The sequence below is a fragment of the Galeopterus variegatus genome, unplaced genomic scaffold (assembly GCF_000696425.1).
Source record: "Galeopterus variegatus unplaced genomic scaffold, G_variegatus-3.0.2 Scaffold25, whole genome shotgun sequence".
Taxonomy (NCBI): Eukaryota; Metazoa; Chordata; class Mammalia; order Dermoptera; family Cynocephalidae; genus Galeopterus; species Galeopterus variegatus.
The window spans coordinates 386,736-413,569 of NW_007726136.1; the positions used below are offsets into that span (position 1 = coordinate 386,736).

The 26,834-nt window shown below is 55.0% G+C and overlaps 1 protein-coding gene across 2 annotated transcripts in view; it reads right to left on the reverse strand.

Annotated features, from left to right (window-relative positions):
* SPNS2 (spinster homolog 2 (Drosophila)) overlaps positions 1–25,272 on the reverse strand; it is a 37,870-nt gene extending 12,598 nt beyond the window's left edge. For both annotated transcript variants that reach the window (XR_550209.1, XM_008568680.1), the window contains exons 1-3: positions 25,163–25,272; positions 11,778–11,843; positions 1,621–1,757 (exon numbers count right to left, since the gene is read on the reverse strand). Coding sequence is in view for 1 of the 2 variants with exons in the window: in XM_008568680.1 (XP_008566902.1) it covers positions 1,621–1,740 (120 nt within the window). In the remaining variant the exon portion in view is untranslated. The remainder of the gene's footprint in view (positions 1–1,620; positions 1,758–11,777; positions 11,844–25,162) is intronic.
* Positions 25,273–26,834: the final 1,562 nt, after the last annotated feature.

The following is a 26,834-nucleotide window of genomic DNA, read 5'->3' on the forward strand; positions in this document are numbered from 1 at the left end:
GTAGGCTCTGGCTGAAGACCACCTGAGGTTTGGTAAGGCAGTGCCCCACTGACGCCAGGCTGCTGTAGGTCTCCAGCATCACATCCCTACACAGCGTCCTCTGAGTGTCATCCAGGTCCTGCCACTCCTCCCAGATAAAGTCCACAGCCGCATCCTCAAACGATACCAACCCTGGAGGTTTATTCATCTTTTGTTGCTCCTAGAAACGCATAGAGCACTCCGGCAACATAACGCCATGGACACAGAAACCAAGCCCACCACCTGCGGATCATTGTGAGCCAGTCCCTATTTTTGACTGCAGTCACCAAGCTCTACCTGCCACTCTGGGCCTGGAGCCCACCTGGGCCTGACACTCCTCCATGAAGCTGCCCCACAAGGCAAAGTTGTCCCTGCTAACCTGTCAGTTCCCTCTGCCCTCACCTCCAATCTCCCCTCGATCAGTGTCAATCTGACCCCACCACTGTCTCCTTAAAACTCCCGCAGAGCTCAGCACTGTCCTAGGAGGAGGCCCAGGCCCTCCCGGGCCTGGCATTCAAGGCTCTCCATGGCCCAGAGCCTGCCTTCCTTTGCAGCCAAAATGCTCTCCCCCACATTCTCTCAACACACTCAACCATTTCTGCATCTCTGGGTTTCCTCCCTCTGCCCCTGCTATCTTCACCAAAGGCCTGATCTCCTAGTCCCGCCTGCCCAGCTCAAATTCTGCCTCCTCCAGGAAGCCTTCCCTGACCCTGTGTATTTCGAGAGACTGCTCTCTGGTATGCAGGGACTCTCAGCACTTTGTCTGCACATCTTGAAGGCTCTACGCATGGGAGCTCCTCTCACATTTTCCCACCCCCAAGCCCGGGTGCTTTCAAGGACAGGGCCAGACTGAAAGTTCCCTGAGGACAGATCCTGGTCTTCTCTCCTTCTTCTTCCATCTCTCTCTACAGCCCCTGTCATGTAATTTCCATGCTTGAATACCCCCAGCACTGGGAAACTCATTACCTCGCAAGGTAACATATCTCTTCTTTGGAAGAAAGAACAGAAATCATGATTTATTTAACACCCACCATATTCCAGAGTCTGGATATTCACTAGTTCAGTTATCTCTCATAAGAAACCTGCAAGCTAAGAAGTATTATCCCTATTTTAAAGATGAGAAAACTGAGGCTCAGAAAGGTTAAGTAAGTTTTTCCAGGTCACAAAGTGGAGTGGGCAACAAAGTTTGGACTGTAAGAGCCAAGTGAGTGACATCTCCTTTATGTTGAATTGATGTTTGCCTCCCTGGGACTGTGACCCAAGGAGTTCACTGGTCATCAGACAAAGAGCAAATCGAGCAAGAACCAGAGAGGGGTAGTGACTCACCTAGGTTCCCACAGCAAGGTAAGGGCAGAGCCAGGACTAGAACCCAAGACCTTCGGCCTTAGGCCAGACTTGCTTCCCCTGTTCCCAGCATCCTTCCCAAATCAGAGGGCAGCTCTCCGAAAGCCAGGATGGCAGACAGGGCTGCAAGTCCCTTGGTTGGACCTATCTTCAGGGCTGGTTTATAAAAGTACCCAAAGACTAGCCACCTACCAGAGGGAGCAGGACACAGGGATGGGAGGAGCAGGGACGCTGGTGGGAAGCCAGGGCAAGCCTCACCTGCTGGGGGATGAAGGAGCTGGAGAAGGTGACCGCCGACCAGAAGAAGATGCCACAGCTGAGGATCACCTTTCGGTTGAAGCGGTCACCCAGGTAGCCGAAGATGGGGGCAGCCACCATGAAGCTGCAGATGAACACTGTGGGGAGAGGAGAGCTTGAGGGGCAGCCCAGGTCCCTGCAGTCAGGCCACCTGCCCACACTGCCCCAGCCTGTGGGACCAATCTCAGCCCGGGCCGGGGCCCGAGGCAGCAGCCCAGAGAGGGCTTGCTGGGCTAGGGCGACAGCGCAGCTCCACCATCTCCAGGGCATGCCCACGGTTTGCTCAGTTTCAGGTGAGCCCCTTGTGCACTTTGTAAAAGAGTAGAGATCTCTTCATGGACCACTTTCTACATGCCAGTTGCTTTGCCAGGGCTTACCACTCAGTATCTGGTGTATCTTTCCAACCCACCACACCAACGAGGAGACAGACTCAGTGGGGGAAGTGACATGCCCAAGGCCCCACAGGCAGTAATGTCCCCATGGGGATTTGACCCCCTGTCCCTCTGACTCCGGCCTGTGTTCCTTATACTTTGCCACACTGCTCCCCTCGTTATACTTGCTGCTGTGGACTGGAGGCCCCCCCAGCCTCACTGAGGTTTCATCCTCACTGTGACTGCCGAGGGTGGGAAATCCTACTATGGCAATTGAAAGGTGGGGCCTTGGGGCCGGACCGCGGCTCACTGGGTGAGCGTGGTGCAGACAACACCAAGGCAAGGGTTAAGATCCCCTTACTGGTCATCTTTAAAAAAAAAAAAAGAAAGGAAAAGAAAGGTGGGGCCTTGAAGAGGTGACTGAACTCTAGGACCATCCTGTACTGAATGGATTAATAACGGTGGCCGTGGGCGTGGTTCTGAGGGCTTTAAAGAAGAGCACAGGAGAGGTTAGTCTCTCTCTGCTCTGCCATTTTCTGCCATGTGAGACCCCTCCATTGCTGTAAAGCCACCGCCAGAGAAGACCCTCACCAGATGTGTCCCCTGGACTGTGGACTTTCCAGCCTCCAAAACTGTAAGCAATAAATTCTATTTTCTTATAAATCACCCGGTTCCAGGTATTTTATTATAAGCAAGAGAAACAGACTAATACACTTGGCAAAGAGGTTCAGAGAAGGAGGGGATCAACCCAAGGTCACACAGCAAATCAGGGCAGAACTGGGCCTGGAACCCCAGGTCTCACGCTTGCCAGGTCACACAGCCACCCCTGTTCCTAGTGGCTGGCAGAGGCTTTCCTGACAGTTAGAAACATTGTCATTCTTTCACTCAACCATCCATTTATTCAACAAAAAACAATTTTCTCACCTACAGTGCACCAGGCACTGTTAGGTGTTTGGGATACATCAATGAGCAAAGCAGACAAAAATTCCTGCTGTCTTAGAGCTTTCATTCCAGTGAGGAGAAATAGACTAAATAAATAGATAAATAAATAACATAATATGTCAGATGGTGACAAGTGCTAAGGAGAATAACGTGGCAGAAACAGGAGACAGGAACTGTATGTGTGTATGAGACAGAGAGAGAGAAAGCAGATGTTAGAATTTAAATAGGAGGATGAGAGAAGGTGACATTTTAGCAAAAACCTAGAGGAGATAAGGAAACAAATCATGCAAATATTGGGCCAAGAACAGTAAGTGCAAAGGCCCTGGGGCAGGAGTGCACTCAGCACGTCTGAGGAACAGCAAAGAGGCCACAGTGGCTGCAGCAGAGGGACCGAGGCGAAGGGGTAGGAGATGAGATTGAAAGGCCAGATGGGGTAGGACCTTGTGGCCCACTGTGATGACTGTGGCTTCCACGGGTGAGAAAGGAAAATGCTAGAGGATGCTGAGCACAGGAGTGACATGACCAAGTTCTGTTCTTCCAGAACAAAACAATGATAGAGTCTTAGAGGACTCCATGCGGGGGGGCCACTGTCAGTGATGGGAGGGGCCTTGGAGGTCCCAGGTGGGATGAAGGGCCCCAGAGCAAGGCAGGACAGACCCTAGGTCACACAGCAAAGCAGCCCCCATCCCATCCCCCAGAAGGCAGTCCCACAGCTGATGGGCAGATGGCCAGACAAAGGCCAGGGGTGGGCAGACAAGGCAGCCACTTGGCTGGCCTCTGACTGCCGGACTGAAAGTACACAGGGGCTCGGCTGCTCCCCTACGGACCTGAGTCCCCGGGGAGGCAGAAAGAGGGAGGTGAGGATGGAGGAAAGGAGGGAGGTGGACAAAGGAAGAGAGGCTGGGCAGAGGTCCCTGGACTAGGCTGGAGGAATACGACTGCCCCTCTTAATCTAGCAAGAACAAGATAGTGACTGCGTGTGGACACAGGGCAGGGGAACCTGCTAATCCTAAGTCTGTGTGATTTGGGGTTGGGGCCTTGGGCAGAATCGGCATAGAGGTGCTCGAATCTGGGAACCAGAGATATACTGCCCGGGCTCGAATTCAGCTCTGTTCCTTCCTAGCTGGGTAACCTGGGGCAGGTCACAAGCTTTCTGTGTCTCAACTTCCGTGGCATGCTGATAAATGTCTAACCATTGGACATGCCTCTAAAAAAGGGGCAGGGGAGCCCTGATACATAGTGTTTGCCAGTTTTGGTGATGTAAATATTCCCACCATAGCTGATTTCAAGCTACTGATGTGATGTCACTGAGCAGAGCTGGGAAACGATGTGCAGTAACGCGCCACCTTAAGGTACTCCTGCCATGCGGGTGAAAGAGACGTGATTCACCTTAACAACACTGACAATAGTTCAACACAGTCAGATAACTAGGAAGTGATGACTTTTGAGTATTTATTTCCTTTCCTTAATAGAACTCATTTAATTGTGTTTATATAATTTAGTTTTTAACAATGGTTGTGTTTAACAACCAGCTCACACAATTCCTGAAAATGTAACAATCAACTCTCATGAGCCAGTGTAAGCCAAAGCCAGCACGCCCACTTCCTCATCTGTATTTGAAGGTAAAAATAGCAACTCCGCAGGGTTGCTCAGAGTACTGGATGAGATAACGCCCATAAGGTATTTAATTAAGGCCACACCCTGCCCAGAGTGGGCCAGCCTCTGTCAACACTGGGCCCTTGTTTAGTCAAGGCAGAAATTATTTCCTCACATCTAGAAAAAGAATTTTTCCTGCTGGGCTGGCCTCTCAGGACCTACCTGAGATCCGATGAGGACATGGGCAGGAAGGAGATTTCCAGCCACATCAGGACTTATGCATGTTACAGGGAGGAGGAAAGAACAGTTCTCTCTGTGCCTGTCTGTGCTAGCTGGGAGCAGACAGAAAGAATCAAAGTAGGAGTTGCCCCCTGTCTGGCCAGGGGGCAGATCCTGTCCACGGGCTGCCCCATTTAAAGGACTAAAATGCTGGGGAACCAGCCAGGAGCACCAAATCCTGCCAGACAGTGAAGGGAGGCTTCATGGAGACCGTGATGTCAAAGCTGGGCATTGAAGCATGCATAGGAGTTCACCATGATGATAATACTTAAAGTCATAACGTATACTAAAATATAAATTCCAAATATTATAAGCAATACCGTATAATGATCAATGAGGCATAATGCTTACTGTGAATAACAACTGCAGTTATCATTAACAGAGCACTTACTACAGGTGAGGCTCGGGGATGTACCCTGGACGTATGCACAGATTATCTCACTATTATCTTCATCTCACAGAGGAGACAACAGAGGCTGACAGAAGTGATGTCACACAGCTAATGCATGGCTGAGCCAGAATTTAAACCTCAATTTGGCCGACTCCAGAGTCCTTGCTCTAAATCACATCACAGACTGCCAGGCTGGGGAGGGGGAAGGTCCCAGCTGATGTTCCCAAGCTCAGAGAAAGTTCAGGGTGTATTGGGGACAGCAAGGAGACGGGTCAGGCTGCGGCGTGAGAAGGTTGTGGAGGGAGGCTGGGCCCTACAGACCAGGACCAGGTTTGGTTTTTAGTTACAGGGTAATGGAGAACCTTAGCATGCTCTGTTCTCCCCATCAAGGTAGAGAAAAGCCCCCACTGGGTGGGTAGAGAGGGACCGAAGTCAGGCCTTTGCCAGACCTCGGCCATCCTGGTCCATCCCGGTCCATCCCCAGCCTCCTGCTCACAGCAGAGCAGGAAGGCAGCCCCTCTTGGCTCTTTGACCTCTGGCTTTCTGGCTGCATAGGTGGGTAGAAGCATCCAGAACCATAGGCAGACTCCTGTCAGAAGCAGGCACACCCCAACGCCGCCTGCTGGCCCCAGTCTGACGAAGGTCACCAAGCACCGGCATGCCCTTAGCTCACCTGAGCCTCATCACGTCTGACCCCATTTTACAGCTGGGGCCACTGAGGTCCCACAAGGTAAAGGAACCTGCCCAAGATGACATAGCAAGACAGGCAGGGACAGTCTGGACACTGCCTGCCCCCTCAGTGCCTTCTCTCTGGGGACAAAGGAGTCTAGGATCAGGAGGAGATGGGAGCCATCCTTGTGAGGATCCGTCCTGGCCCTGAACACAATCGGGAAGACTGTTCTTGGCAAGAGAAGCAGCACAGGCAAAGGTCTGCACACGGGGACCTTGCCCCAATGGGGACATATTGACTCATCCAGCCGGCAGGCAGCTCTGTTGAAATAAAGACCAGCACAGGCCGGGCCCCCAGGCTAGAAGCTTCCCCTGCCCACCACCCTGCAACCCCGTGGTCTTTGTTTGTTTGAGGAGAGCTTTCTGGGCAGACTGGCTGCCCCACCCCTGATTTTGGTAGGGGCGGCTTTCCCAGCAGTTCCCGCAGCGCGCCCAGGGCTTCCTGCGGTGGGTGTGGGGAAGCCCTGCTCGTCAGCTCACGTGTGCTGAGCCCACAGGTCTGGGACAATGGAGCTGTGGGGCAGGGAGCCAGGGCAGAGGGGGCAGGGCCGCAGACAGCAGCCAGGGAGGAGTCGGGCACACACCTCGCTCCCTCCTCCTCACAGGGCTGGCGAGAGGCCATCAGAGAGACGGGGGATGGACAACATGCCCAAGGTACTGTCCACCTCTCATAGTGGCCCCAGAGCTCACCACTCACTGACAGCACCCAGAAGCTCGGAATAACCTCCACTGGGGACTCCGTCCTGGTAGGCAGCCTCAGGACCCCGTCCATGGTGGGGGAAGCCACCTGTACCACACACCAGCCTGTTTGACCCCAGAAGATGGTCCTGAAGCAGGAGGGGGCAAGGTCTGAGCTGGAGGAGCCCTGGGCATCCCTCTGTGGCCTGGGAGCCTGCACTGGCCCCTGCCTCAGCTTGGGCTGAACCAGAGCTATTTTTACAAAGTTCAGACTCAGGCTGTCCTGTTATTTGGAAAAGACACCGTCCTCCACATCCTGTGGGCAGGGAGGATGCTCAGGCAAGCGTGGGTTGGGTGGGACAGCCCAGGCCAGCCAAGCTGATGGAGAGGACCCGGGACAGATGGCCCCATTGGTGCTGAAAAGCCCACCGTGCTCAGATCTCCTGCAGGAAGAATGGAAACCACCCCATCCTTTATACCTGCTCAGGGTGAATGAGGCTCTCAGGCCTCCCTGTGAACAGGAGGGCCTTAGGGGGACAGCCACAGGGGTTGCCCAGCTTTGCCCTTAAAACCCAAGTCGGCTGAAGCAGGAGGATGTTGTTGGGCTGACCAAAGAGGGGAGGGGAGCATGGCCAGAAGGAGACTCAGCCCCAAAGCAGAGGCACTGTCTGGTTTCAGTCTGAGCTGGTTCTTCCTCTGTCCCCACTTTCCCCAGACCCCTCCACCCTCATCCTGGTGCTTCCTTGTGATCTTACGAGCCCCAGCCCTGAACAGCCTTTAGCCTTCTCTGCCACCCTTTCTCTCACTCGGCTCCAGAGTGAATATCTGGATGCACTCATCTTACATGAACCTGCCCTGCTCCAAAACCTTCTCTAGCTCCCCACTGCCCCAGAGAAAATCCTGATGCCTTACGCCAGCCTTCAAGCCTTTCACACTCAGACCCTGTCTAGTGTCCAGCCTCCTGCCCTTGCATTCTCCCCACACCAGCCCATGGCTGATGAAACACAAGTCACTAAAGCCAGGCAGTGTCACAGACAACCTTCACTCTCACCCCCCCTTCCCTGTGCTGCATTTATGCTGATTTCTTCAGCTCCATCTTCTAATTCACTTATTTTCTCTTTAACTGGGTCTAGTCTACTTGTTAACTCATATAATTATTAAATTTTTATTTTAATAATGACAATTTTCACTTCTAGAATTTTTGAATTTAGGTCTTTTAAACATCTCTGTTCTTTTTTCATAATGTACTATTCTTATAAATTCTACTTTCCTTTAGAGCTTTGAAAATTAAGCATACCTAATTTTAGAGTCCCTTTAAGACGAATCTATTCTCTGCAGTTTTTCAACCTTTTTTACTTCCTATTTGAGGGGCCAGCTGACTCCCTCTCACAAAAATGAGTTTCCTGTGTGTTCCATTAATTTTTAACTTGAGTTTATCGTCAGTGGGAATTGTCAAGTGTCCCGTGCAGGCTCTGGGTCATAAAGGCTACCCTAAGGAGCAGTTTGGGATTTGCTTCTGCTGGGGTCCCTGGACACATAAAGCCTACACGGGGAAGGGAGTGAAGTCCCAGGCCTATATGGAGCAGGGCCTGGAACTAGGCTCTCTGCATAAAGCCAGAGCAAGGAAGGAAATGTGCACCCACCAAAGGGAACTCCACCAGAAAAACTGCCCAAAAGCCTGGGGACATAGCTTGGAATCAGAGAGCTTGCCTTAGGCTCTGGGTGGAAACTGAATCCCCCATGTGACATGAACCCACATCTGCTCTGCCCAGTCCTCAGACTGAAGAAATTCCAGCCTGGAAACTGGGCCCGAATAGTGATACTTGGATGTATCTGAGTAATGAGTATATGGAAGTCTGTTGTAGTATTTTCTCTACTTTTTATGTATGTTTAAAATTTTTCATGATAAAAATGTTTATATTAAAAATACTATAACAAGCTTCGAAGACATATATCTGGTCTCCAAACACTGCATCTCTTGGCTTCAGTTCCATCTCCCACTTCAGTTTTTGAGTTCAGCTCTTTGCTTCTGGCACCTGGGAATTTCTCCGCCAGCTTTAGCTTTCAAGCTCAGCTACGTAATTTAAACATGGTTTCTTGGCATGTTTTATCTAGCCTGGAGGGAGGAGGAGGGTTTCTCACATCTCCTCAATCACAAACTGACTAGAAGCCCTCTCCCCTGAACTCCAGCTCACCCTTCAAAGCCCCACTCAAATGTCCGCTCCTCGGGGAAGTCTCCACCTGCCACCAGCCAGAGCTCGATACACACTCTGCCATCCACCTGGTCTCCCACAGTTTCCCCATGCCTGGGTGGTGGGTGGATGACACATTTTTTGCTCCCATAGATAGAAGGAATCTATCTGAGGGCAGGGATTGAGTCTGGGCAGAGCCCAGCACAGGGCCTGCCAAGTCGTAGGTCCAGTGGCAGCTGTCCCTTTAGGTGCAGGCCATGGGGGCTCCTGATTTCCCAAAACAGCAAGACCCACGAGTTGTAATTCTGCTGTGGGCTTTCACAGAGGCTGAGCTACAGCTCCTGCAGGCAACTCAGCGCCAGGTCTGACCCCGCAGCAACCTGCCAGGGGGCTGCTGAAAGTGGGCTCTTGCCAAGCCAGTTTTCGTGCTCTGGTCCCAAGGGGAAACAGGAGGGGCAGGCCCAGGCCTAATCCTCAGGCACCCCCCACCCCCACCCCGTCTCCTGGCCCCTGGTGCTCACAAACAAGCAGACAGCCCCACTCTCAGCCCTGGCCCTTTGATCTGGGCAAGCACCAACACCTGGCTGGCGCCCTCCACCTGGCTCCGACCTTATCGGGCTTGGGGAAGAGACAGGTGCCTGGGGCACAGGCAATTAGGTGACTTGCCTAGTTGCTCACCAAGTCATATCCTGGTCTAGCTCGACTGGCTTCTTGGCTCATATAGATGAAGGGGTGAGGACAGGAGTGGGTGGTAGGTAAGGGCTATGGGGTGAGGACTAGCGGCTCTCTGAGAGTGCTGAGAATTCTCACATGGCCCAGGGGCACCCACCCTGAAGATACCAGATGCCAGACACTCGGACCCCCCAAGCCGAGTGGGCAGCATGAGCAGAGGTCTGGGTCCCTATTCCAAACCTGTTACTCTCTCACCATGAGACCTTAAACAAAATGTCTCCCTCTGTGACCTCTGCCTTTTCATCCGGCAGGTGGAGCAGACAAAGGGAGCCTGCAGGATTATTGGAAGAATCTAACGAGATGATGCCCGCGGGTGATTTGTCCACTTCCAGTCAGGTCACCAGGGATACGTAGGGACTGTGCGACTTCACTCTCATGAGCCAAAAAGCCAGCCTGGGACATAACCACAGAAGGAACCAGGGTGCTCCGACCCTCACACCTGCCTTGGGGCCAACACCTTGCACTCACTCCCTGGGAGGCTGTGCTGGCCCTGACCACACTCACTGGGGGCTACATGAAGGAGGCTCGGGGTAGAGCCTCGCTGCAGATAGTCAGCAAGGCCAGACCAGGAGAGCGTGAAGCTTGGGCCAGGTCCCCAGTGACTCAGGGGCCACATGGCCAGGCTTTCTCCTGCCCTCTGCTCACCAGGCTGGCAGCCCATTCCCTCCCATGCTCCCATCTGGCTTGGACTCCATCTTCCTGGCTATAAGTGCTGGTCACTGTGAGTGCAAAGCCCAGGAGGCTGGAGGGACCTGTCTCAGACTGCCGTGCAGGTTGATTCTCTCTGGCCCAGCCAGGGAGGCCCGAGAAAGGGCAGGGGAGGGGTTTGGACTCATGGCCTGGTAGAGGTGATGTCTGCCAGGGCAATGGACCTGGCCTGCATTGGGCCCCCGTAGGGGATACTGGACCACATAACCTTGCCCCATCCTAGCTCAGACAAGTCTCACTTATTAGGACTGAGCCCTGGAGCCATCACATCACCTCAGAGAGAAGATGGCTTTCTCTGAGCCCCAAAGACCCCATATGGGATATAAGGACAGGTGGCCAGGCGGGCTGAGTGGCTGTGGCTGTCTATGAGCTCACAGAGGCATTGTGTGTACTGGAATGCCACCTAGACAGGTCAGGCAGGTTCCTGGACAGAGCCAGCTCACTCCACCCCCTCTCTCCCAGGACAGCCCAGGCAGGGGAAGGGGTTCATGGACTGGAATGCAGACCATCAACCTTCTCCCACACATCTGACTGGGCCCCACAGTCAGATGGACTCCAGGGCCAACGGCCCAGAGATGAGCAGAGACCAGGCCAGGGTCACACAGCAAGGTTGGAGCCATGAGGTCCAGGCCTCCTGCCCCCAGCCCCTGGGATGCAGCACTGGACTGAGTCCCCACCCAGGCATGAGGGGTCCTGCTGAGAGCACAGCCACTGTGGCCACAGCCAGGGGGAAGGCCAGGGAGCCAGAAGCTCAGGTCCCACGGGGCCAGGTGGGGGTTAGGGCAGGGACAAGGGAGACATGGCCTCCAGAGGGAGGGGCTGATAATCTGGGATAACTGCTTAATGGCCTCCCACTCTACCCCAGCCCAGCTTAGGGGCTGGGGCCCTGCTTCTGGCAGCCCATCAAGAAGACAGGGGCCCCCTGGGAATAGGGGGCAAGGCACCTCGGGCCCAAGTCTAGCCCAGAATACAGGTTCTCAGGCTCCTGCCCTGGTTTGGGAATGGTTCTGGGGCTGACCAGGTGGAGTATTCTGCTTTGTCACCTAGGAGGTGATTCCCAGGATTGATAGTAATGGAAGAAATGGGGGGAGGGGCAGGAGATGGAAACAGGTCACCAAGGCTCTTTGGCATTACCTTACTGACTTAAGGAGTCCCCTTCACCGGCCTCAGGATGGAACCCAGATCACCGGGTGGTGAGGCCCCACAACCCAAGAGAAAGAAAAGAAGGGTGGCCTCCGCAGGCTTGGGCCCTCGGCCTGCACTCATAGACTTCCCATAGCCCCTCAGGCAGGTGGTATGCATTTTGTTTTACAAGGAAAGAAGCAGAGGCTTAGAGAATTAGTGGCGCCATTTGTGGGTGGCATCAGTGAGATTCGGATGAATGCCCATGCTCTTTCCAGGAGTCCAGACCGGGAAGAGACCCGGTGGAGAATGACCAACAGGAGGAGGACCCAGATGCCAACACCTGGGCAGGGGACGAAGGTGGGAGGTGGGCCTCACCTGACTGCAGCAAGCCGGCACCTCGGTCCTTGACCCCGAAGTGCTGCTGGATGTCCAGAAGGACGCCTGCAGGGGAAGACAGCATGCTTACTGGCGATGTCTGACACCCAGGTGTCCCGATCACCCCATCCCTGCTAGGTGACCCCCAATCCCAGCCCAGCCCTCTTTCCCACTTTGCAGGGCCCAGCCTGGCCCCATCTACAGAACTCCCATCCTGCTGTGACCTCCACCTTGCCCAGGTTAGCCAGGCTACAGAGCCCCTTGGAGGCCAGACTTCCTTCCTGCCCCCATGGGGTCCTCCCGTGGTCAGCCTGGAGATAGGATCCCAGCCCTCACTCAGCCACTGCAGGGCCTGAAGTGCAGAGACCGGCGAGGCTCCCTGTGGTCACTTGGCCACTGGGAAGCCATGTTTCCTACCCACCAGCCTCGGCCTGTTGTCCATCTGTGGCCCACCCTGGATCAGGCGCTGCAACCTGAGCAACAGACATGGGCCCTGTCCTCAGGGACACCACAAAGCCCACAGCCCAGAGAGCAGTGGGCAGCCACTGAAAGCTGCAGTGAAACTCCTCTGGCTGGGGAGAGGGCAGGGGTGGCCCACCTGCATATGTGTACAAGCACACGCGTGCACACGCTCACACCAGCGTCCTCAGGCTTATAACCAGGACCCCAGCCTTCAGTTGCAGCAGCCAGGATGCAGAGGGAGGCAGGGGAGGCCCCAGGCCTGCTTTCTTGGGGAAGGGGATTCCTTGAGGCCACACCTTCTCCCAAATCCCCTGCTCTCCCATTAGGGCTTTGCATGTCATGGGGGGACACCTAGAAACCACCCATAGCTGCCAACAGACAGATAGAGCCGTAGCTTGCTGGGGGGCAGCATAATCCTAGACCCCTCCCACCTCTTGCAACACAACCCCTAACCCCTCAGGCCTCAGGGCCCCCACTTCGGCTTCTCTGTAGATAGCAGGACCTGGGCCACAGGCCAGAGCCCCCCTGACCACAACACACATGCACTGAGAAGGGACAGGGAGAAAGGAGGAGACAGGGCCCCGCCTTTGGAGCACCCCATGCAGGGGACAGAGGTCCCTGGGAAACTCCCAGAGCTCTTCATGATGATGATGATGATGATGATGATGATGACAGCATTAAAACGCTGATGGCTTGCATTACTGAGCATTAAATGCTTTATTTGTTTAATCCCCATATAGCCCTATGGGACTGGTACTATTATCCTACTTGACAGATGAGGAAATTGAGGCATAGGAGGTTAAGCCATGTGCTCAAAGTCACACTACAGGCAAGTGGGGAAAGTAGAATCTCTAAGAACTGTATGAGGGTCCAGTCTGGCAGCTGGGGCTGGAGGCGCGGAAGGGGTGGGGAGGGTGGAATGTCACCGTCCCTCCTGGGGCGCTGAGTGATTCTGTGGGACGCAGGTCCAGACCCAGCTGGTGTCCCAGCAGCCTGACAGCCCAAAGAAGCCGGCCTCTTCCTTGTTAATGCCCTGAGTGGATTTACCATAATTACCCATAATGAAGAGGCTGTGCAAGGCCCAGTTAATGACTTAATAACCAAGGCGGGCTGTGGCCTTGCCTTGAAGGCGGAATCCAGGGGCTGATCCAGAGCTGTGGATGGCAGGGCCATCAAGTGGGACTTCTGAGGTGCCCGGCCCAGCCTCAGAAGCTCACAGTCCCATCAGGGCCTGCAGGTGGCACAGTTGGGACCATCTCTGGGAGCCGTCCACCTCCCAGCCCCCACCCACTCCCTCTCCTGAGCCCGGATGTGTGATCTGATCGCATCCCTCTCTCGAATAGCCACCATCACCTCTGACTCCCCAGTACCCAGGCCCTTCACCAGCCCACAGGCTGCAGGTTCGACCTGTCAGCCTCACTTCTCAGGACCCCACTCCTGTAACCCATGCTCCAGCCACCCCAAACTACTCATGGCCCCCCGACTCCACATACCTCCTCTTCTAACCTGTACAACTTTGTCAGCAGTGCTAATTCCTACCACTGTTTCGAGACTAGTTCAGATACCTCCTCTTCTGGGAAGTCCTCCCTGACTTCTCCCCTCCCACCACGCTCAGTGAGTTAGCTGCCCCCACTCTTCCCCGGCCATCCTTGTTTTAGCACTGGTCCTGCTAGGATTCGTTAGTTCTCTAGGGAAGACACATAAGGACATGGATTTGAGTTTTTGGACCCACTGCGGCCAAGAGCTAAAAGCCACTAAATATTGGTTCCTGTTAAGTTCCAGGCACTGTGTGAGGCCCTACAGATGGCATTTCTGTCCTTGCCATCTATGCTGGTATTTATGATTAGCACCCCATTCTACATATGAAGAAACTGAGGCTCTAAGACATGAAGTAATTTGTCACACAGTATATTAGGTTTTGGAGGTGAGATTTGAAACCAGGTCTGTTGCAGAGAACCAAAGCTCGTCCTCCTGCCACTCTGCCTCTGCGGGGCTCGCTCTTGCCCCACGGCCCGGGGCCCAGCACCCACCGGCCCACAGGGACTGTTTGTGGGGTGGATGTGAGTGTTGCCTCACCCCCCACTAGACCACAAGCAAGGTGGGGGCCATGGCAAGTCACCTCCAGAACCCAGCACAGGGACTGTCACATTTTGGTGTTGGGTGGACAAAAGGACGGGTAGAGTCAGGCGGAAGTAGGAGGGTCCCCATCCACAGGCCCGAGGAGAGACATGGATCTGCAGTAGCCACAGGTTCACCTTCTAGAAGGGAGGCCGTATCGGCATGGCCATGATGAAGACATCCCGTGTCCACAGCAAATTTGAACACTCTCGCTTCCTCCCTGCAGCACATCCCAGCCATCCAACGGGACACACCCCCACCCAACAACTCAGAGGCCCGGCATCTGCCTCTGCCTACAGGAAGCCTCCCCCGACTTCCTCTACCACATAGGGCTCCTGGTAGGGGGAGGAATATTTCTCCACATTGAGACCGACATCCAAGGTCCCTGGGAACTCCTGGGCAGTCCAGACCCCAGGAAGTTTTGGATGCCCCCTGCCGCCCCACTACCCCCAAGAGCCCAGCCAAAGAGAACCTTCCCAGGGAGCAGGGCCTCCTGCAAGCCATGAGGCCTGAGGTCAGGCCCTGTCTGAGCCTTTCTGGGCTTGTTTCCCCTCTCCTGGTCCTGGAAGGGGCCATGGCCACAGGAGGGTGAGATCCCACTGGCCGCTGGCACAGGAAGCGTGTGTCACAGCAGCTCGGCCGGTTGCCTCAAATTTTCCTCTGGGCTCTAGCCTAGCTTGGCCCACACACCCCCTCCTTTCCTCACCACAGCCTTATTTTTAGCCCCTTTCCTGGAGGCTGAGGTTTGGTGGGTCACAGGACGGGCCTCACGCCCAGGAGCAGCCTCCCACAGCTCAGGCCGAGCCCACCCCACCAGCCCCACCAGCCCTGGGGCATGCAAGGTGGGGCTCCCACCACAGACAGCCCCAGGTGCCTCACAGCCACGGTGCACGCCCTCCTGGCAGCCACCCCAAGTCCACACCCAGAATCGCCCTCGCCCTCACCCCCAAGAAAACATTCTGGAACAGCAGGAACACCTGAATTTTCTCATCCATTGATAACAGTTATGCCCTCCCAAGTCCCCACGGGTCTCACCTCTTGTCCAAGGCCAACCGTCCCCTGCTCTAGGCTAACTGTCTGTCCTGCCTTGCATGGATCTTGCACTGAGTTGGCCCCTGGTTTAAGCTATGCTTTCAGTCCCTCCTGGCTTCTGTCTCCTGAACATCAGAAGTGGTCACACCTCTCATCCTGGTGGTGAGAACCATCCTGCTCTCCTCCCTTCACAGCTAAAGTTTTGGCAAGCGTTCTCTCCCCTCCCCAACTTGGCACATTCACCTTCATCACCCCCCCTTGAAACCAACCACCCCCAGGTGGCTCAACTCCACAGATTCCCTCATCCCTCATGCACCAGCCTGCTGGACTCTGATTCCACGGCTCACCACCTGGTCCCCATTCCCAGAGCGGCTCCTCTGCAGCACCCAGGCCAGACACCAGAGAGTCGGCTGTGATACCCACTACCTCCCTCAGCCCCATGAATGGGCCCCAGCGATTCCTTCTCTTGCTTGCCAGCCAGCCCCCTCCCTGGGCTCCCTGCCTCCAGCCTCTGCCTGCTCACCAGGCATCCCTCCGGCAGCCCAGTCTCACAAGCACTTGCCAATCTCCTGCTAAGTTCTAGGTCCTGGGCTGGGGATCTAGATGCCACAGACAGTTTCTGGACTGAAGGAGCTAATGCTGTTGCCCAGTGGTTGTCAACTCTGACCGGGCCTCAGAATCACCCATGAATTCAGATTCCACTGGCCCAGGCCCTTGGTGCAGTAATACTACCAATAACAGCAACCATAATGCGCCTGTTAACATGCATCGAGTGCTTACTACGGTCAGACACTGCTCTAAGAGTGTCAGCTCACTGAGTATGTTTGCCACCAACTCTTGGTGGCTCCCTACTGCTGCCTGAATAAAGCCCAGACTTCTAGCATTTGAAACCTCCATGATCTGGCCCTAACCCAGCTCTTCTCCCACCCACAGTCTCCTCTTCACACACACACACACACACACAGAGCCCCTCAGCTCCAGGCAAAGGGGAACACCACTAGCTGTGGTCTTTCATCTCCCTGGTCTTCCATTTCTTCCGTGTAAATCAGGAGATCAGTGATCCCCAAATATTCCTGAGAACCCCAATCTCCCTTAGGGAGGGTGCTTGTTAAAACACAGCTTCCTGGGCCCTTCCCCAGATCTGCAGAATCACCTTCTCTAGAAGTGGGGCCCAAGAATCCATCAATGCACTGCCCAGGTGATGGGAAACCACTGGCCTGGGTGCCCTGAGCACCCCGTGACTTGTGCATCACAGCCTGCAGGCCTCCAGGCCTCGACTACAACTGTGCCCTCTTCCTTATGTCCATCTCTCCCTGTTAAGATCTGTCTCACCCTCCAGGGCCCAGATCCAAGGTCACATCAACCAGGGAGTCCCTCTCCCTCCTCTGAGGCCCTAAGTGAAGTCATGCCCGTAACCTCAAGGCACCCCCAGAGCTGGATACAAACTGGCCCTGACTCGCCCAGCCAGCTGCTCCCAGATGCTCACAGTGACCCCCCATCACTGCTGGTCCTGCATCCCCTCCCTCCTCCAGCCAGGCCCAACCTGCTGACGTCATGGAGTCCTCCAAAAGGCCAAAGGGTAAAAGGAAACCCACACTGACCTTGGGAGCCCTCGGCTTAAACCAGCTTCAGATGTGAGGTTCGGACAGTATGATCCTGAGTTTTCTTCCTGCCTAGTCAGCCTGGACAGGCCATCTGATGCTCAAGCTTGTTCCCCCAAGCACCGTCATTATCACTCCATGTCACCCTGCCTGAGCCTCCCTCAGAGCAGCAGGCAGCTTAGCTGAATTCTCAAGAGTGTGGGCTCCAGAACTAGACTCTCTGGGTTTAAGTCCCTGTTATATGATCTTAGGCAAATTACTTCACCTCTCTGTGCTAGTTTCCTCCTCTGTAATATGGCTTAATTTTAAGACCGGCTTCATATGGTTGTTGTTAGGTTTAAGTAGGTTAATCCACATAAAGTGTTTAGAACAAAACAGTGCCTGGCACATAGTAGGTATTCAATTATTGTCAAAATGTTATCAGTGATTATTAACTAGTGGGGCAGAACATAGCCAGAGAGCAACGGGGAACTCCCACCTCAATTTTCTTTTTTCCAAAATGGGAACAGATGCCCTGAAAGACAGGGCCTAGGGGTCTGAAGGATGGGCCATGTTGCCATGGGCCAGTCCCTCTCAGAGCGACCCTTGTCCCCGTGTGGGGGCCTGAGAGCCTGCTCACTCTGGGAGTCTTACCCGTGCTCCAGTGCTTGGCTGCAGCTCCCGCCCTGGTAATTATAGGGGCCTGAGAGCCTGGCTCTGCTGACCTGGCTCTGGATGGCTGAGGCTGGGAAACCGCAGCCTGGCCCTGCCGGCACACCCCCCTCTAACCCCCAGCTTAGGGATAGGGCCAAGGCAGTCCCTGAGCCAGGGCCCCAGGCTCTCAAACACACACACTCATACCTGCCCCTGAAGATCCACTGGGCAAGATCCTGCCCCCACCCACCAGGAACCAGCTGAGTGATCTCCAGGAGTATCCAGCTCCTGCTCTGAGCCTCACGGTGGCCTTCTGATAAATGGCCTGGGATCCCAACACAGCCTTGCTGGGTCCATTCCTGAATCTCATTTGAGGTTGTTCTACATGTGTGGACCCCATACTCCCATGTCATCCTATAAATCTGAGCCATCGATGTCTGGACAGCCTAGTGGTCATCTCTGCAGGGACCATGAGGATAAGGCTCCCAGCCCAGAGCATCGGACCCTTAGAAAAACACCCCTCCCCTCCCAAGAGCCCTGCCCACAGACCCCACAGCCGAGAGAGCCCTCCCTTTTTCCCACCGTGTTTCTATGCCCAGAGTGGGCGGGACCGGGCAGCCGGGCCTCTGTCCTGTGGTTCCAGTCTATCATTTGGGGCCAGCTTTCCTGGAACCAGACTCTGCCTTAGCAATTTGGGGGCTCTGCACAGCCACTCCTTTTCCAGATCAGCCTCCCCGGCCCCCTCCTGGCCTAGGGACTCCCAAGACCACCAGGGGCCACGGACAAGGTGAACACAGCCTTATCATGACCCACGGAGGGTGCAGCCAGTGTGAACACTGACACAGGATAAGGCAGGGACATGGGGGAGAGAGAGTGGGGAAGAGATAAGAGCCCTCAGAATGGTGCAGCTCAAGCCCACAGCCCTCGGCCTTCTCCTGGTGTACTGCTTCAGTGGCCAAGGGGACCAGCCACTCCTGCTCCCACCTCTCAGATGGAAAACTGAGATGCAGAAGGTGAATGGGACTGAGTCCACGGGACCAAGCAGGAGCTAGGCTAAGGTGGCCTCTGAGCTCCTGGACCTGGCCTGTGTTCCCCATCTTTTTTTTTTTGTCTTTTGTCTTTTTCCGTGTCCGGCAACGGATCGCAACCCTCAGTGTTGCCCCCGCACCGGACCAGGGACTGGCAATGGGATCGCAACCCTCGGTGTTGCTCCCGCGCCTCGCTCAGCCAGTGAGCGGGAACCGGTCTGCATGTGGGATCCGAACCCTTGGGCGGGAGTGCCGCCGCGCTTCCCAAGCGGCACACCATCCAGTGCGCCACCGGGCCGGCCCCCCCCCATCTTCACCCCAACAACTCCCCAAGAAGAGGCTTGACAAGTCTCTCAACATCCACACCAGCTGTCCTCACATGGGTGCTACAAACAGTAGTGTGACCATGTAACACCACCCCTCCCAGGCACAGCCCTTTACAGTTTACAAAGCCTAATCATGTTCCTTGCCTCCTGGGATGCCATTCAGCAAATCCATGCTTGACAGTGAAGGGACCACAAGAACCTCATAGAGCTACCAGTTGAGGTGCAGAGAGACCCCAGCAAGGTCTCTAAGAGGGCAGAGGACCAAGGAGGTAGGGGGCCAGGGCTTCATCCCTAGCCTCCAAGTTCTGGCTGGTGCATTGATCCTGCTTATTTCTTGCTCTGTGCAAATGCTTCTGCCCTCACCATAGCTCCCTTAGGGTCCCACCGGTCAACCTCACGGTCACCAGGAGGGGACCAGATCCAGAACAGACCCACACTCTGCCTCACATGGCCTCACTGTGTGACCTGGGGCCAGCCCTTTGCCTCGTGTGCCCTATCTGCAGAAGAGACAGGGCAAAGCCACCACAGCCCCCTCCTGAATGTACAGAAGCTGCTCTGCCCAGCTTGGGGGTGGGGAGGCTCCATTGTCAAGACTGAGGACTGGGCAGACAGGGACCACCTCTGACCACTTCCTCCCATTTCCTTCCTGGAGACGCCAGGCTAGAGGCTCATTGTGTTCCCTGGTTAGGACCAAAGGAATGAACCGGCCACCATCAGAGAAGCCCCGGCATAAGCAACAGGGTCCTGTCCTTAACCTGGGCTATCCAAACATATCAATGCCCTTTCAACCCAGAAGGATATGTTTTGGTGTCAGGCAGGGCTGGGTCAGCCCAATTCTGCCACTCAGCCTGTGCCAACCTCCTATGCATGCTGGGGTTACAGAGATGACCAGGCTCAGCCCTATGAGGTTGGAGAGAGATGGTGACCCTATACAGAGATAAGTGCTATGATGGAGGTGGAAGAAAATGCAGTTAAAAACCAGGAGTTAGACACCTGGTTCAGCCCAGAGAATCAGAGAAAGAGAACAGAGCACTGCCAAGACCCACCAGGGGAACCTGAGCTCGGCTGCTGCAACTTCTGGGGAATAGACCTGGTTATCCTGGACGAGGAAGGTGCAGGCAGAGCTGGGGACCAGCAGATAAGAGTTCCTAAGACCAAGTGCCCCACGCTACCCTAGGGAGCAAGACCATGACCACAGCAAGAGAGAAACAAAATCATCTATAGTGGATACAGGGATCAGAGAGGGTCAGAATCTGCCTCGGCTCACACAGCAAAGCTGGCAAAGCTGGCCAAGCCCAGGAGACATTCAGGGCCCAATGCAGAGCCCAGCCCAGAAGCCTGGGGTTCAGGCCAGTGTTCTCTTGGTCTGCCTTATTCTCATCCCCCTACCCTCAAGATTTCAGGCCCCACACCCAGGCAGAAACAAAAGTCACTTCCTGAGTGGGGAAGAGAGAGGACAGCCTCATTCTCAGACCAGGCTGCAACTTGAAGCCCTGAGGCCTTAATCCCCCATTCAAAATTGGGAAACGAAGGCACAGGCCAGGGTGGTAACTGGCCCTGGGTGCCAGAACAAGGTAGTGAGTTTCAAGGTACTTCCCCCCGACAGGTCAACTGCAAAGTGGAGGTGCTGGCAGAACCAACCCGAAGGTGCCTGAAGAGGAAGTAGGAGCAAGGGAACGGGCAGCTCTAGTTAGTCACGAGGGCACTGGCATTCCAGGCCACCCAGCAGCTCACCTGGGTGGTGACCCTGCCAGACAGGCGCTCTAGGTGCCCCACCCCTCAGACCTCAGCTGGGGTTCCCCCCAGTGCAGATGTGGCAGTGACCAGGGCAGAGCCAACTAAGGGGACAGGGCTACACACGGGTGCAGGGCAGAGTTTATCCTTAAGGTGGCTGTCCCTATCCACAGAGATAGCCACAGAGCTATGAGCCTGGGCCTGGCTTGACCCCTACCCACCCAGGTGACCCTGTAAAAGACCCTGGGCCTCAGTTCCCCCATCTATCAGCTCCGGCACACTCAAGTGGGCAGACAAAAAGAGAACTGAGAGGAGAGGCAGCCCCTCCCTCTGCACCCTGCTCAGCTGCCCGGGGGAAGCCCCCCAGCCCTGCTAGGCCCGTGTTCCCTGCAGCGTGCCTGTGCTCATCTCTCCTTCTGGGTTTGTGTTAGTGAGCGGTTGCCATGGATACCAGTCTCAGCTTCTTTGGCAGAAAAGGACTCCCCCAGGGCAGGGCTCTGCCTCTCATCACCAGCCCCCACGCCACCCAACTCCAAGTGCCCAGTCTGCCATGAGCTGGATCAAAGGGAAAGAAAATAGGTCTCAAGAAGGGAACGGGTGCACCAGAGAAGTTAGGTAAGGATCTTAGTTCCCAAATAGTCATTTCACCAACCATAAACGGGACCTGGGCCAGTCCCTCCTGCTAGACCTGGTTCCAGGAGCAAAACGCTGCCACCTACACCCTCAGCTCTGCTTCCATTTAACAGATGGAAGAACAGGAGCCCAGGGGCAGAGCTGGAAAGAGTGGGCCTGAGACCCTCTCCTGAGGGGCTCCCTCCTTTTCCTGACCTGGCGGTCACAAGTGGGCAGCTGCTGGGTTGGTAGGGATCATGGGAGCAGGAGTCACGTGCCCTGGGGGAGCTCAAACTGCTTGGGCTAAATTGAACTGAAATTCATCTGCCCAGAAGGGCTCCTGTCCTGACCAGCAGGGTCTCTGAGTTTCCGGGACAGAGCAGGGGGCATGCCCCCACCTCCACCTGAGGCTCCTGGGGCTGGAGAGAATGCTCCACTGGGGCATTCTGGCCCTATTCTGCCTGGCCATGTGACCTTAGGTAGGTGCCTTTGTTCTCTGGACGTCAGTGTCCCCATCTGCACAAGAGGTGAGGGAAGGGTTTAGACAAGGCTTCTAGGCTCCCTCAATTTCATCCAACTGAAGCAATGCTCAGTAAGAAAAGCAGGAGCTGGAGCCTGGCCCTACTCACCTGGCTCTGAGGCCTGCTGCCCTCAGGGGGTTCTCATGGGGAGGACACCATAATTAACTGGATCACCGGGTGGCACTGGGAATGGCAGAGCAGAGGCACAAGCTACTAGAGTTCCCAGGATGGAGACCAGCCCTGGTGCAGAAGGGAGGAGTTTGTAAAGGTGTCCTGAAAGGGACTGTCATAAACAGAACAATGGGAAGGGCATCGGGCAGGGGCACAGCTTGAGCAGAGGCATAGAATAGAAGGCAGCTGACATTTGTGAAGCCCTCCTAGGAGCCTGTCCTTGTCCCAGGTGCTTTAGATACACTCTCATTTACTCCGCACAACCCAGGAGGTGGAGAGGGGGAAATAATCACACAGGAGGCTCAGGTGATGTCTTCAAGGTCACACAGCTGGTAAGCTGAAGAGCCTGGCCTCAAACTCTGACAGCAAAGCTCTAGGCCTGCACTGTCCTCTCTGGTGACCCCTAGCCACTGTGACATTGACATGAGCTGTGAATGTACAACACATGCCAGATTTTGAAGACTTGGTATGAAAAACAACACTAAGTAGCCCATTAGTAACTTTTATATTGAGTTCATGTTGAAATATGCTGGATACATTGGGTTAAGTAAAATATTAATTAGCTGCACATATTTCTTTTACTTTTTTAGTCTGCCTACCAGAAAATTTCAAATTAATATGTGGCTTGCCTCATGTTCCTTTTGGATACAGCTGGTCTATACCGTGAAAAAACAGAAATGTACAGGATGGATTTAAAGGAGAGTGGGAACTCCCCCCATTCTTTGATGGGGGAGCTGGAGCTCAATTGTGAGGTTCTCAGGGGCCAGGTGGGCGCAAACATCAAAGGTGACTGAGCAGAGGAGTGTCTGCATCCCCGCCTCTGTCCCAGCTGGGCCAGCCAGCAACAGGTGGACTCAGGCCTGGGATGAACATTCCCCTGGCCCTGGCACAAGACACATCAAACCACAGTAGTCACCATAGAGATAGTAAATATTCCTAAAAACTGAACTTGGGGACAGGGGACAGGGGGGCATGGGAGGCCTACCATAGAGAAGGGGGGGGAGCAAGGCTTATCCGGAGAGGAAATCTGTGTATGTTGTGTGCTAGTTGTGGGGCAGTGCACGGGCTCCCGCGCCAGGGCCAGGACAGGGAGTGATGCACAGCCCAGGCGGGTGTTTGCACAGGGCTTTCCGGGCCTTCCTCCCTATTGCCCCACACCCCTCTTAGCCACCACTCCCCATCCCCCAGCCCCCTTACCAATTCACCAAAAATTTTCTATCTTGTTCCCCCACTCCGACAGTCTGACTCTACGACACAAGTAAAGGTGGGGGCAGATAAGCGCCAGACCTCCCTGATCCTACCCTCCCCCCCCTCCTCCTTTGAGAGTCAGTTCCCATAAGAACGTCAGAGGGGTGGTCTGGGGCCGGAAAAACAAGCTGGAAAGTATGACAGCGCCACAAGCGGACCGTTCTTTCCCCAGCTGAGACAGGGTGGGAGGCCTCTTGCCAGGCAGCGGCTTACTGATAGATCTTACACTTGCTTTGTCGTCCACTTTCTGGGACCTTGGTTCCCCTAAGTGTACAAAAGCCTATTTTGCACTGATGACAGGTCCCTGACATTCTCTGACTTCTCCCCACAGGGTGGCACCTAAGCTCCCAGGTCCCAGGCAACATGGCACATACACGACAGGGGATGGTGCACTTAGGGGTGCCAAAGTAAGAATCTCTTGGGGACAGCCCGACCCAGAAACTAATGTCACTGGTACCCACTTCCAACTCCCTCCAGTGGAGGAAAGGAGAAGCAAGGGACTTTGAAAGCAGGAATGGGGGAAGGGGGAAACCTCTGCTCTCCCATCAGAGTCCTTCCCTTCCACTTGACACAAAACTCCAAAAACTCCTTGCAACAGAGGGGGAAACCAAAGCCCAGAAAAGGGCATCTAGGTGACATGTGGTTTACACCAGGGCTCTCTTCTCTCAATCACCACAAAGTTGTCTTTAGAATCAAAATTTCTCTCTCTCTCTCTCTCTCTCTCTCTCTTTGTTTTTGTAGCTCCAGATTTTACTCAGCTGTGGTTGGGCACATTCTGGGCCACCATGCCAGGTACACAGTACTGCTCTCCTCCCACAGGGAGCCCCCACCTATGCCAGCCTAACCACAGTCCTTCCTCTCAAGACTGTGCCATTCCCAGCCAGGGGCAGCTCAATCTAGGGCAAGTCCCTACCCCTAGACCTCTGAGAAGTTGGGGAGGGGAGCCAGGATAACAGAATTCCAGAACCAGGTCCATCCCCCAAAAGTCCAGGATCAACCAACTCACAAGTGGGGAAATAGACCTAAACACAAGCTGAGACTGGTGGCCCAAGGTCACACACCAAGCACAATTGGGGCAAATCTGGGACTAGGACCCAGTTGTTCTATCGACCCCAATCCCATCCCCAAGGATCGGGGACGCTCAGATGAGGCCGCCCCTCTCTAGCCCCAGAGGCCTGTGCCTTACCCCAGGCCCCAAGCTCCATAGAGCCGGGGGAGGCGTCTTCAGGCCTCTAGCCAGGGCCAGCTGCAAACCGCATCCTGGGTCCCCAGGCGCCGCGGACCCGCCCCGCCCCGCCCCTCCCTCCTCAGCTCCCCGCAGCCGGGAGCCTTTGTCAGCCACGCGCTCACGCTCACACGCTCACACGCGCAAACACACCCGCGCCGCCACGCGCGCACACCCCGGTCTCCCTGGCGCACACCCGCAAAGGGCGCGCGCACTCGCCGCACGCACGCGGGGGGGTGGAGGCGGTGGAGGAAGGAAGGAACTGACGGACCACGGACGGACAGACTGCCTGGGCTGGGGGAAGGGGAGGAGAGGCCGGGAAACGTGAGGCTGCGGCAGGAGGGGGCGCGGAGGCAAGAACGCAGAGAGAAGCAGAGGAGACTCTCAGAGAAGAGGACAACGGGTGGGCCGTCAAGGGCTGCCGAGGACGCGCGGGCTGCCCCAGGGGTGGGGACTCCTCCAACCCCTAGCCCTGGGGGGCGGATGGGGGGAGGTGGGGGCTCTGGATTGGACCCACGGAGCACGGAGGCATCAGTTGCCCAGTTGTGCCTGAGCAGAGGGTCCTTAGGGACCCCACGTAGGGCTTGTTATATAGGGATCTGAGACCAAGAGCTCCCTGGGGTACCTCGAGACGGGGGGTCCTGGTCCTCGGGCTGGATGGGGCACTCGCTCACCTGCCACGGTGTACCTGTCCAGGTAGTTGAGCACGTTGCCCAAGCTGAGGATGGCGGCGGCTGCCCCCCTCCCGCGGCCCAAGCTGGCCGGTTTGGGCTGCTGCGCGCCGGGGCCCCATCATCATCACGTTTCCTGACCTGCTCGTGAAAATACTACCTCTCTATAACTGCTGCTCCTGCCCACTGTCCTCTTTCTGTTGCTCTGGCCTTGCCGTCAGCCAGTTTGTCATCCTTTATGCTCTCTCTGGCACAGCTGCCATACTTGCAAGCTCCAACCCTCACCTTCTGTTATACTGAAGAAAACAAAAACAGAACAACTGTGACCCATCCATACACAATGTGAGGGAAAAGTGTGTTTTGTGTGAGTATGTCTGTATATACTATATATAATTTTGTGGGGTTGTAACATCTATGGCACAGAGAAAGTCAGGATTGAGAACTGCTAAAGCCTTAAGGGCTGTTTCACATGCTTGACTGCTGTAGAAGTAGTCCAGTGTTGCTGTTTACGGCATTTTAATATTACTCATCCACAACTACAACACGCATTCAAAGTGAAAGTAGTGTACTCCAGAGGCACTATCCATCCAGAGACATTTGAAATAAATTTTCTTTTTGGTAATCATTAAGATTTTTAAAACTGCTGGTTTCTAAATACGCTCATAAAAACAATGAATTAATATAGAATGAGAACTTAATTCATTTTGCTTACCCTGTGTAAAAGAAGTAAGTTATGGATAGCCTACCCTCAAACTTTGCTCTTTTAGGCAAAACAATGAAATTTTATATCCTCTCCCCCACCACTATAGTTTGCTACTTTTAGAAATAACTCCTATGTAATTGTATAGGTAAGTAAAATAACCCCAAATCCTATGTATTTTTCCTGGACTTATTTGAGATTATTGAAGACATTGAGTCGTATAACTTCGTATAATGTATGCTATACGAAGTTATTACGGGGTAGCGGGGGGCCTGGGCCGCAGAGCCCCTCCCGCCCGACGGGGGCGCAGTCACGCTGGAGCCGCGCGGCCGCGGAAGCCCGCGAGGACCCGGAGGGGCCGTGCGCGCCGCTGCGGAGCTGGGAGTGGGGTGCGGGAAGCAGGATTCCTCAGCACCTACTCAGTCCTCTCCACCCAGACCCTAGCACCGCAGTGGACTCCTGGCAGAGACCCCGAGAGAGGGCTGAGGGCTTGAGCCTAGGGAATTTGGACAACCTGAAGGAAGGGGTCTCAGATGGTTAAGTGAGGGGCGCCTGTTGGAGAACCTATAGCTCCGATGGCAGCTCACACGTCCTGATTTAATCAGTTCAGGTAGGGCTGCGTAAAAACCAAAAAGCGTGATTGGTGGGGGCTTGGCCCAGGACTCAAACCTCCACGTGGAAGGCGGTGTCGCACCTCCCTGGGGAAACCCGGATCCAACCCCCAACCTACCCCTTGGCTCTTTCTTGTGTAGGCAACCAGACCCTACCGGTGCTCCACAGTGTGACAGCCGCTGGCAGGGACAGCCAGGGCTCTGACTGGGGTCCAAGAGAAACAGGACGTTAAGAAGGGCCTCCTCTCTTGAGTGTACCACATCCCCAAACTTCAGACTTCCAACTGAGTGCTAGGGAGGGCACAGAGCCCTCAATGGAAGACAGGAGGCTGCGTCCTAGCCCAGCGCTGCTTGGTGTGTGGCA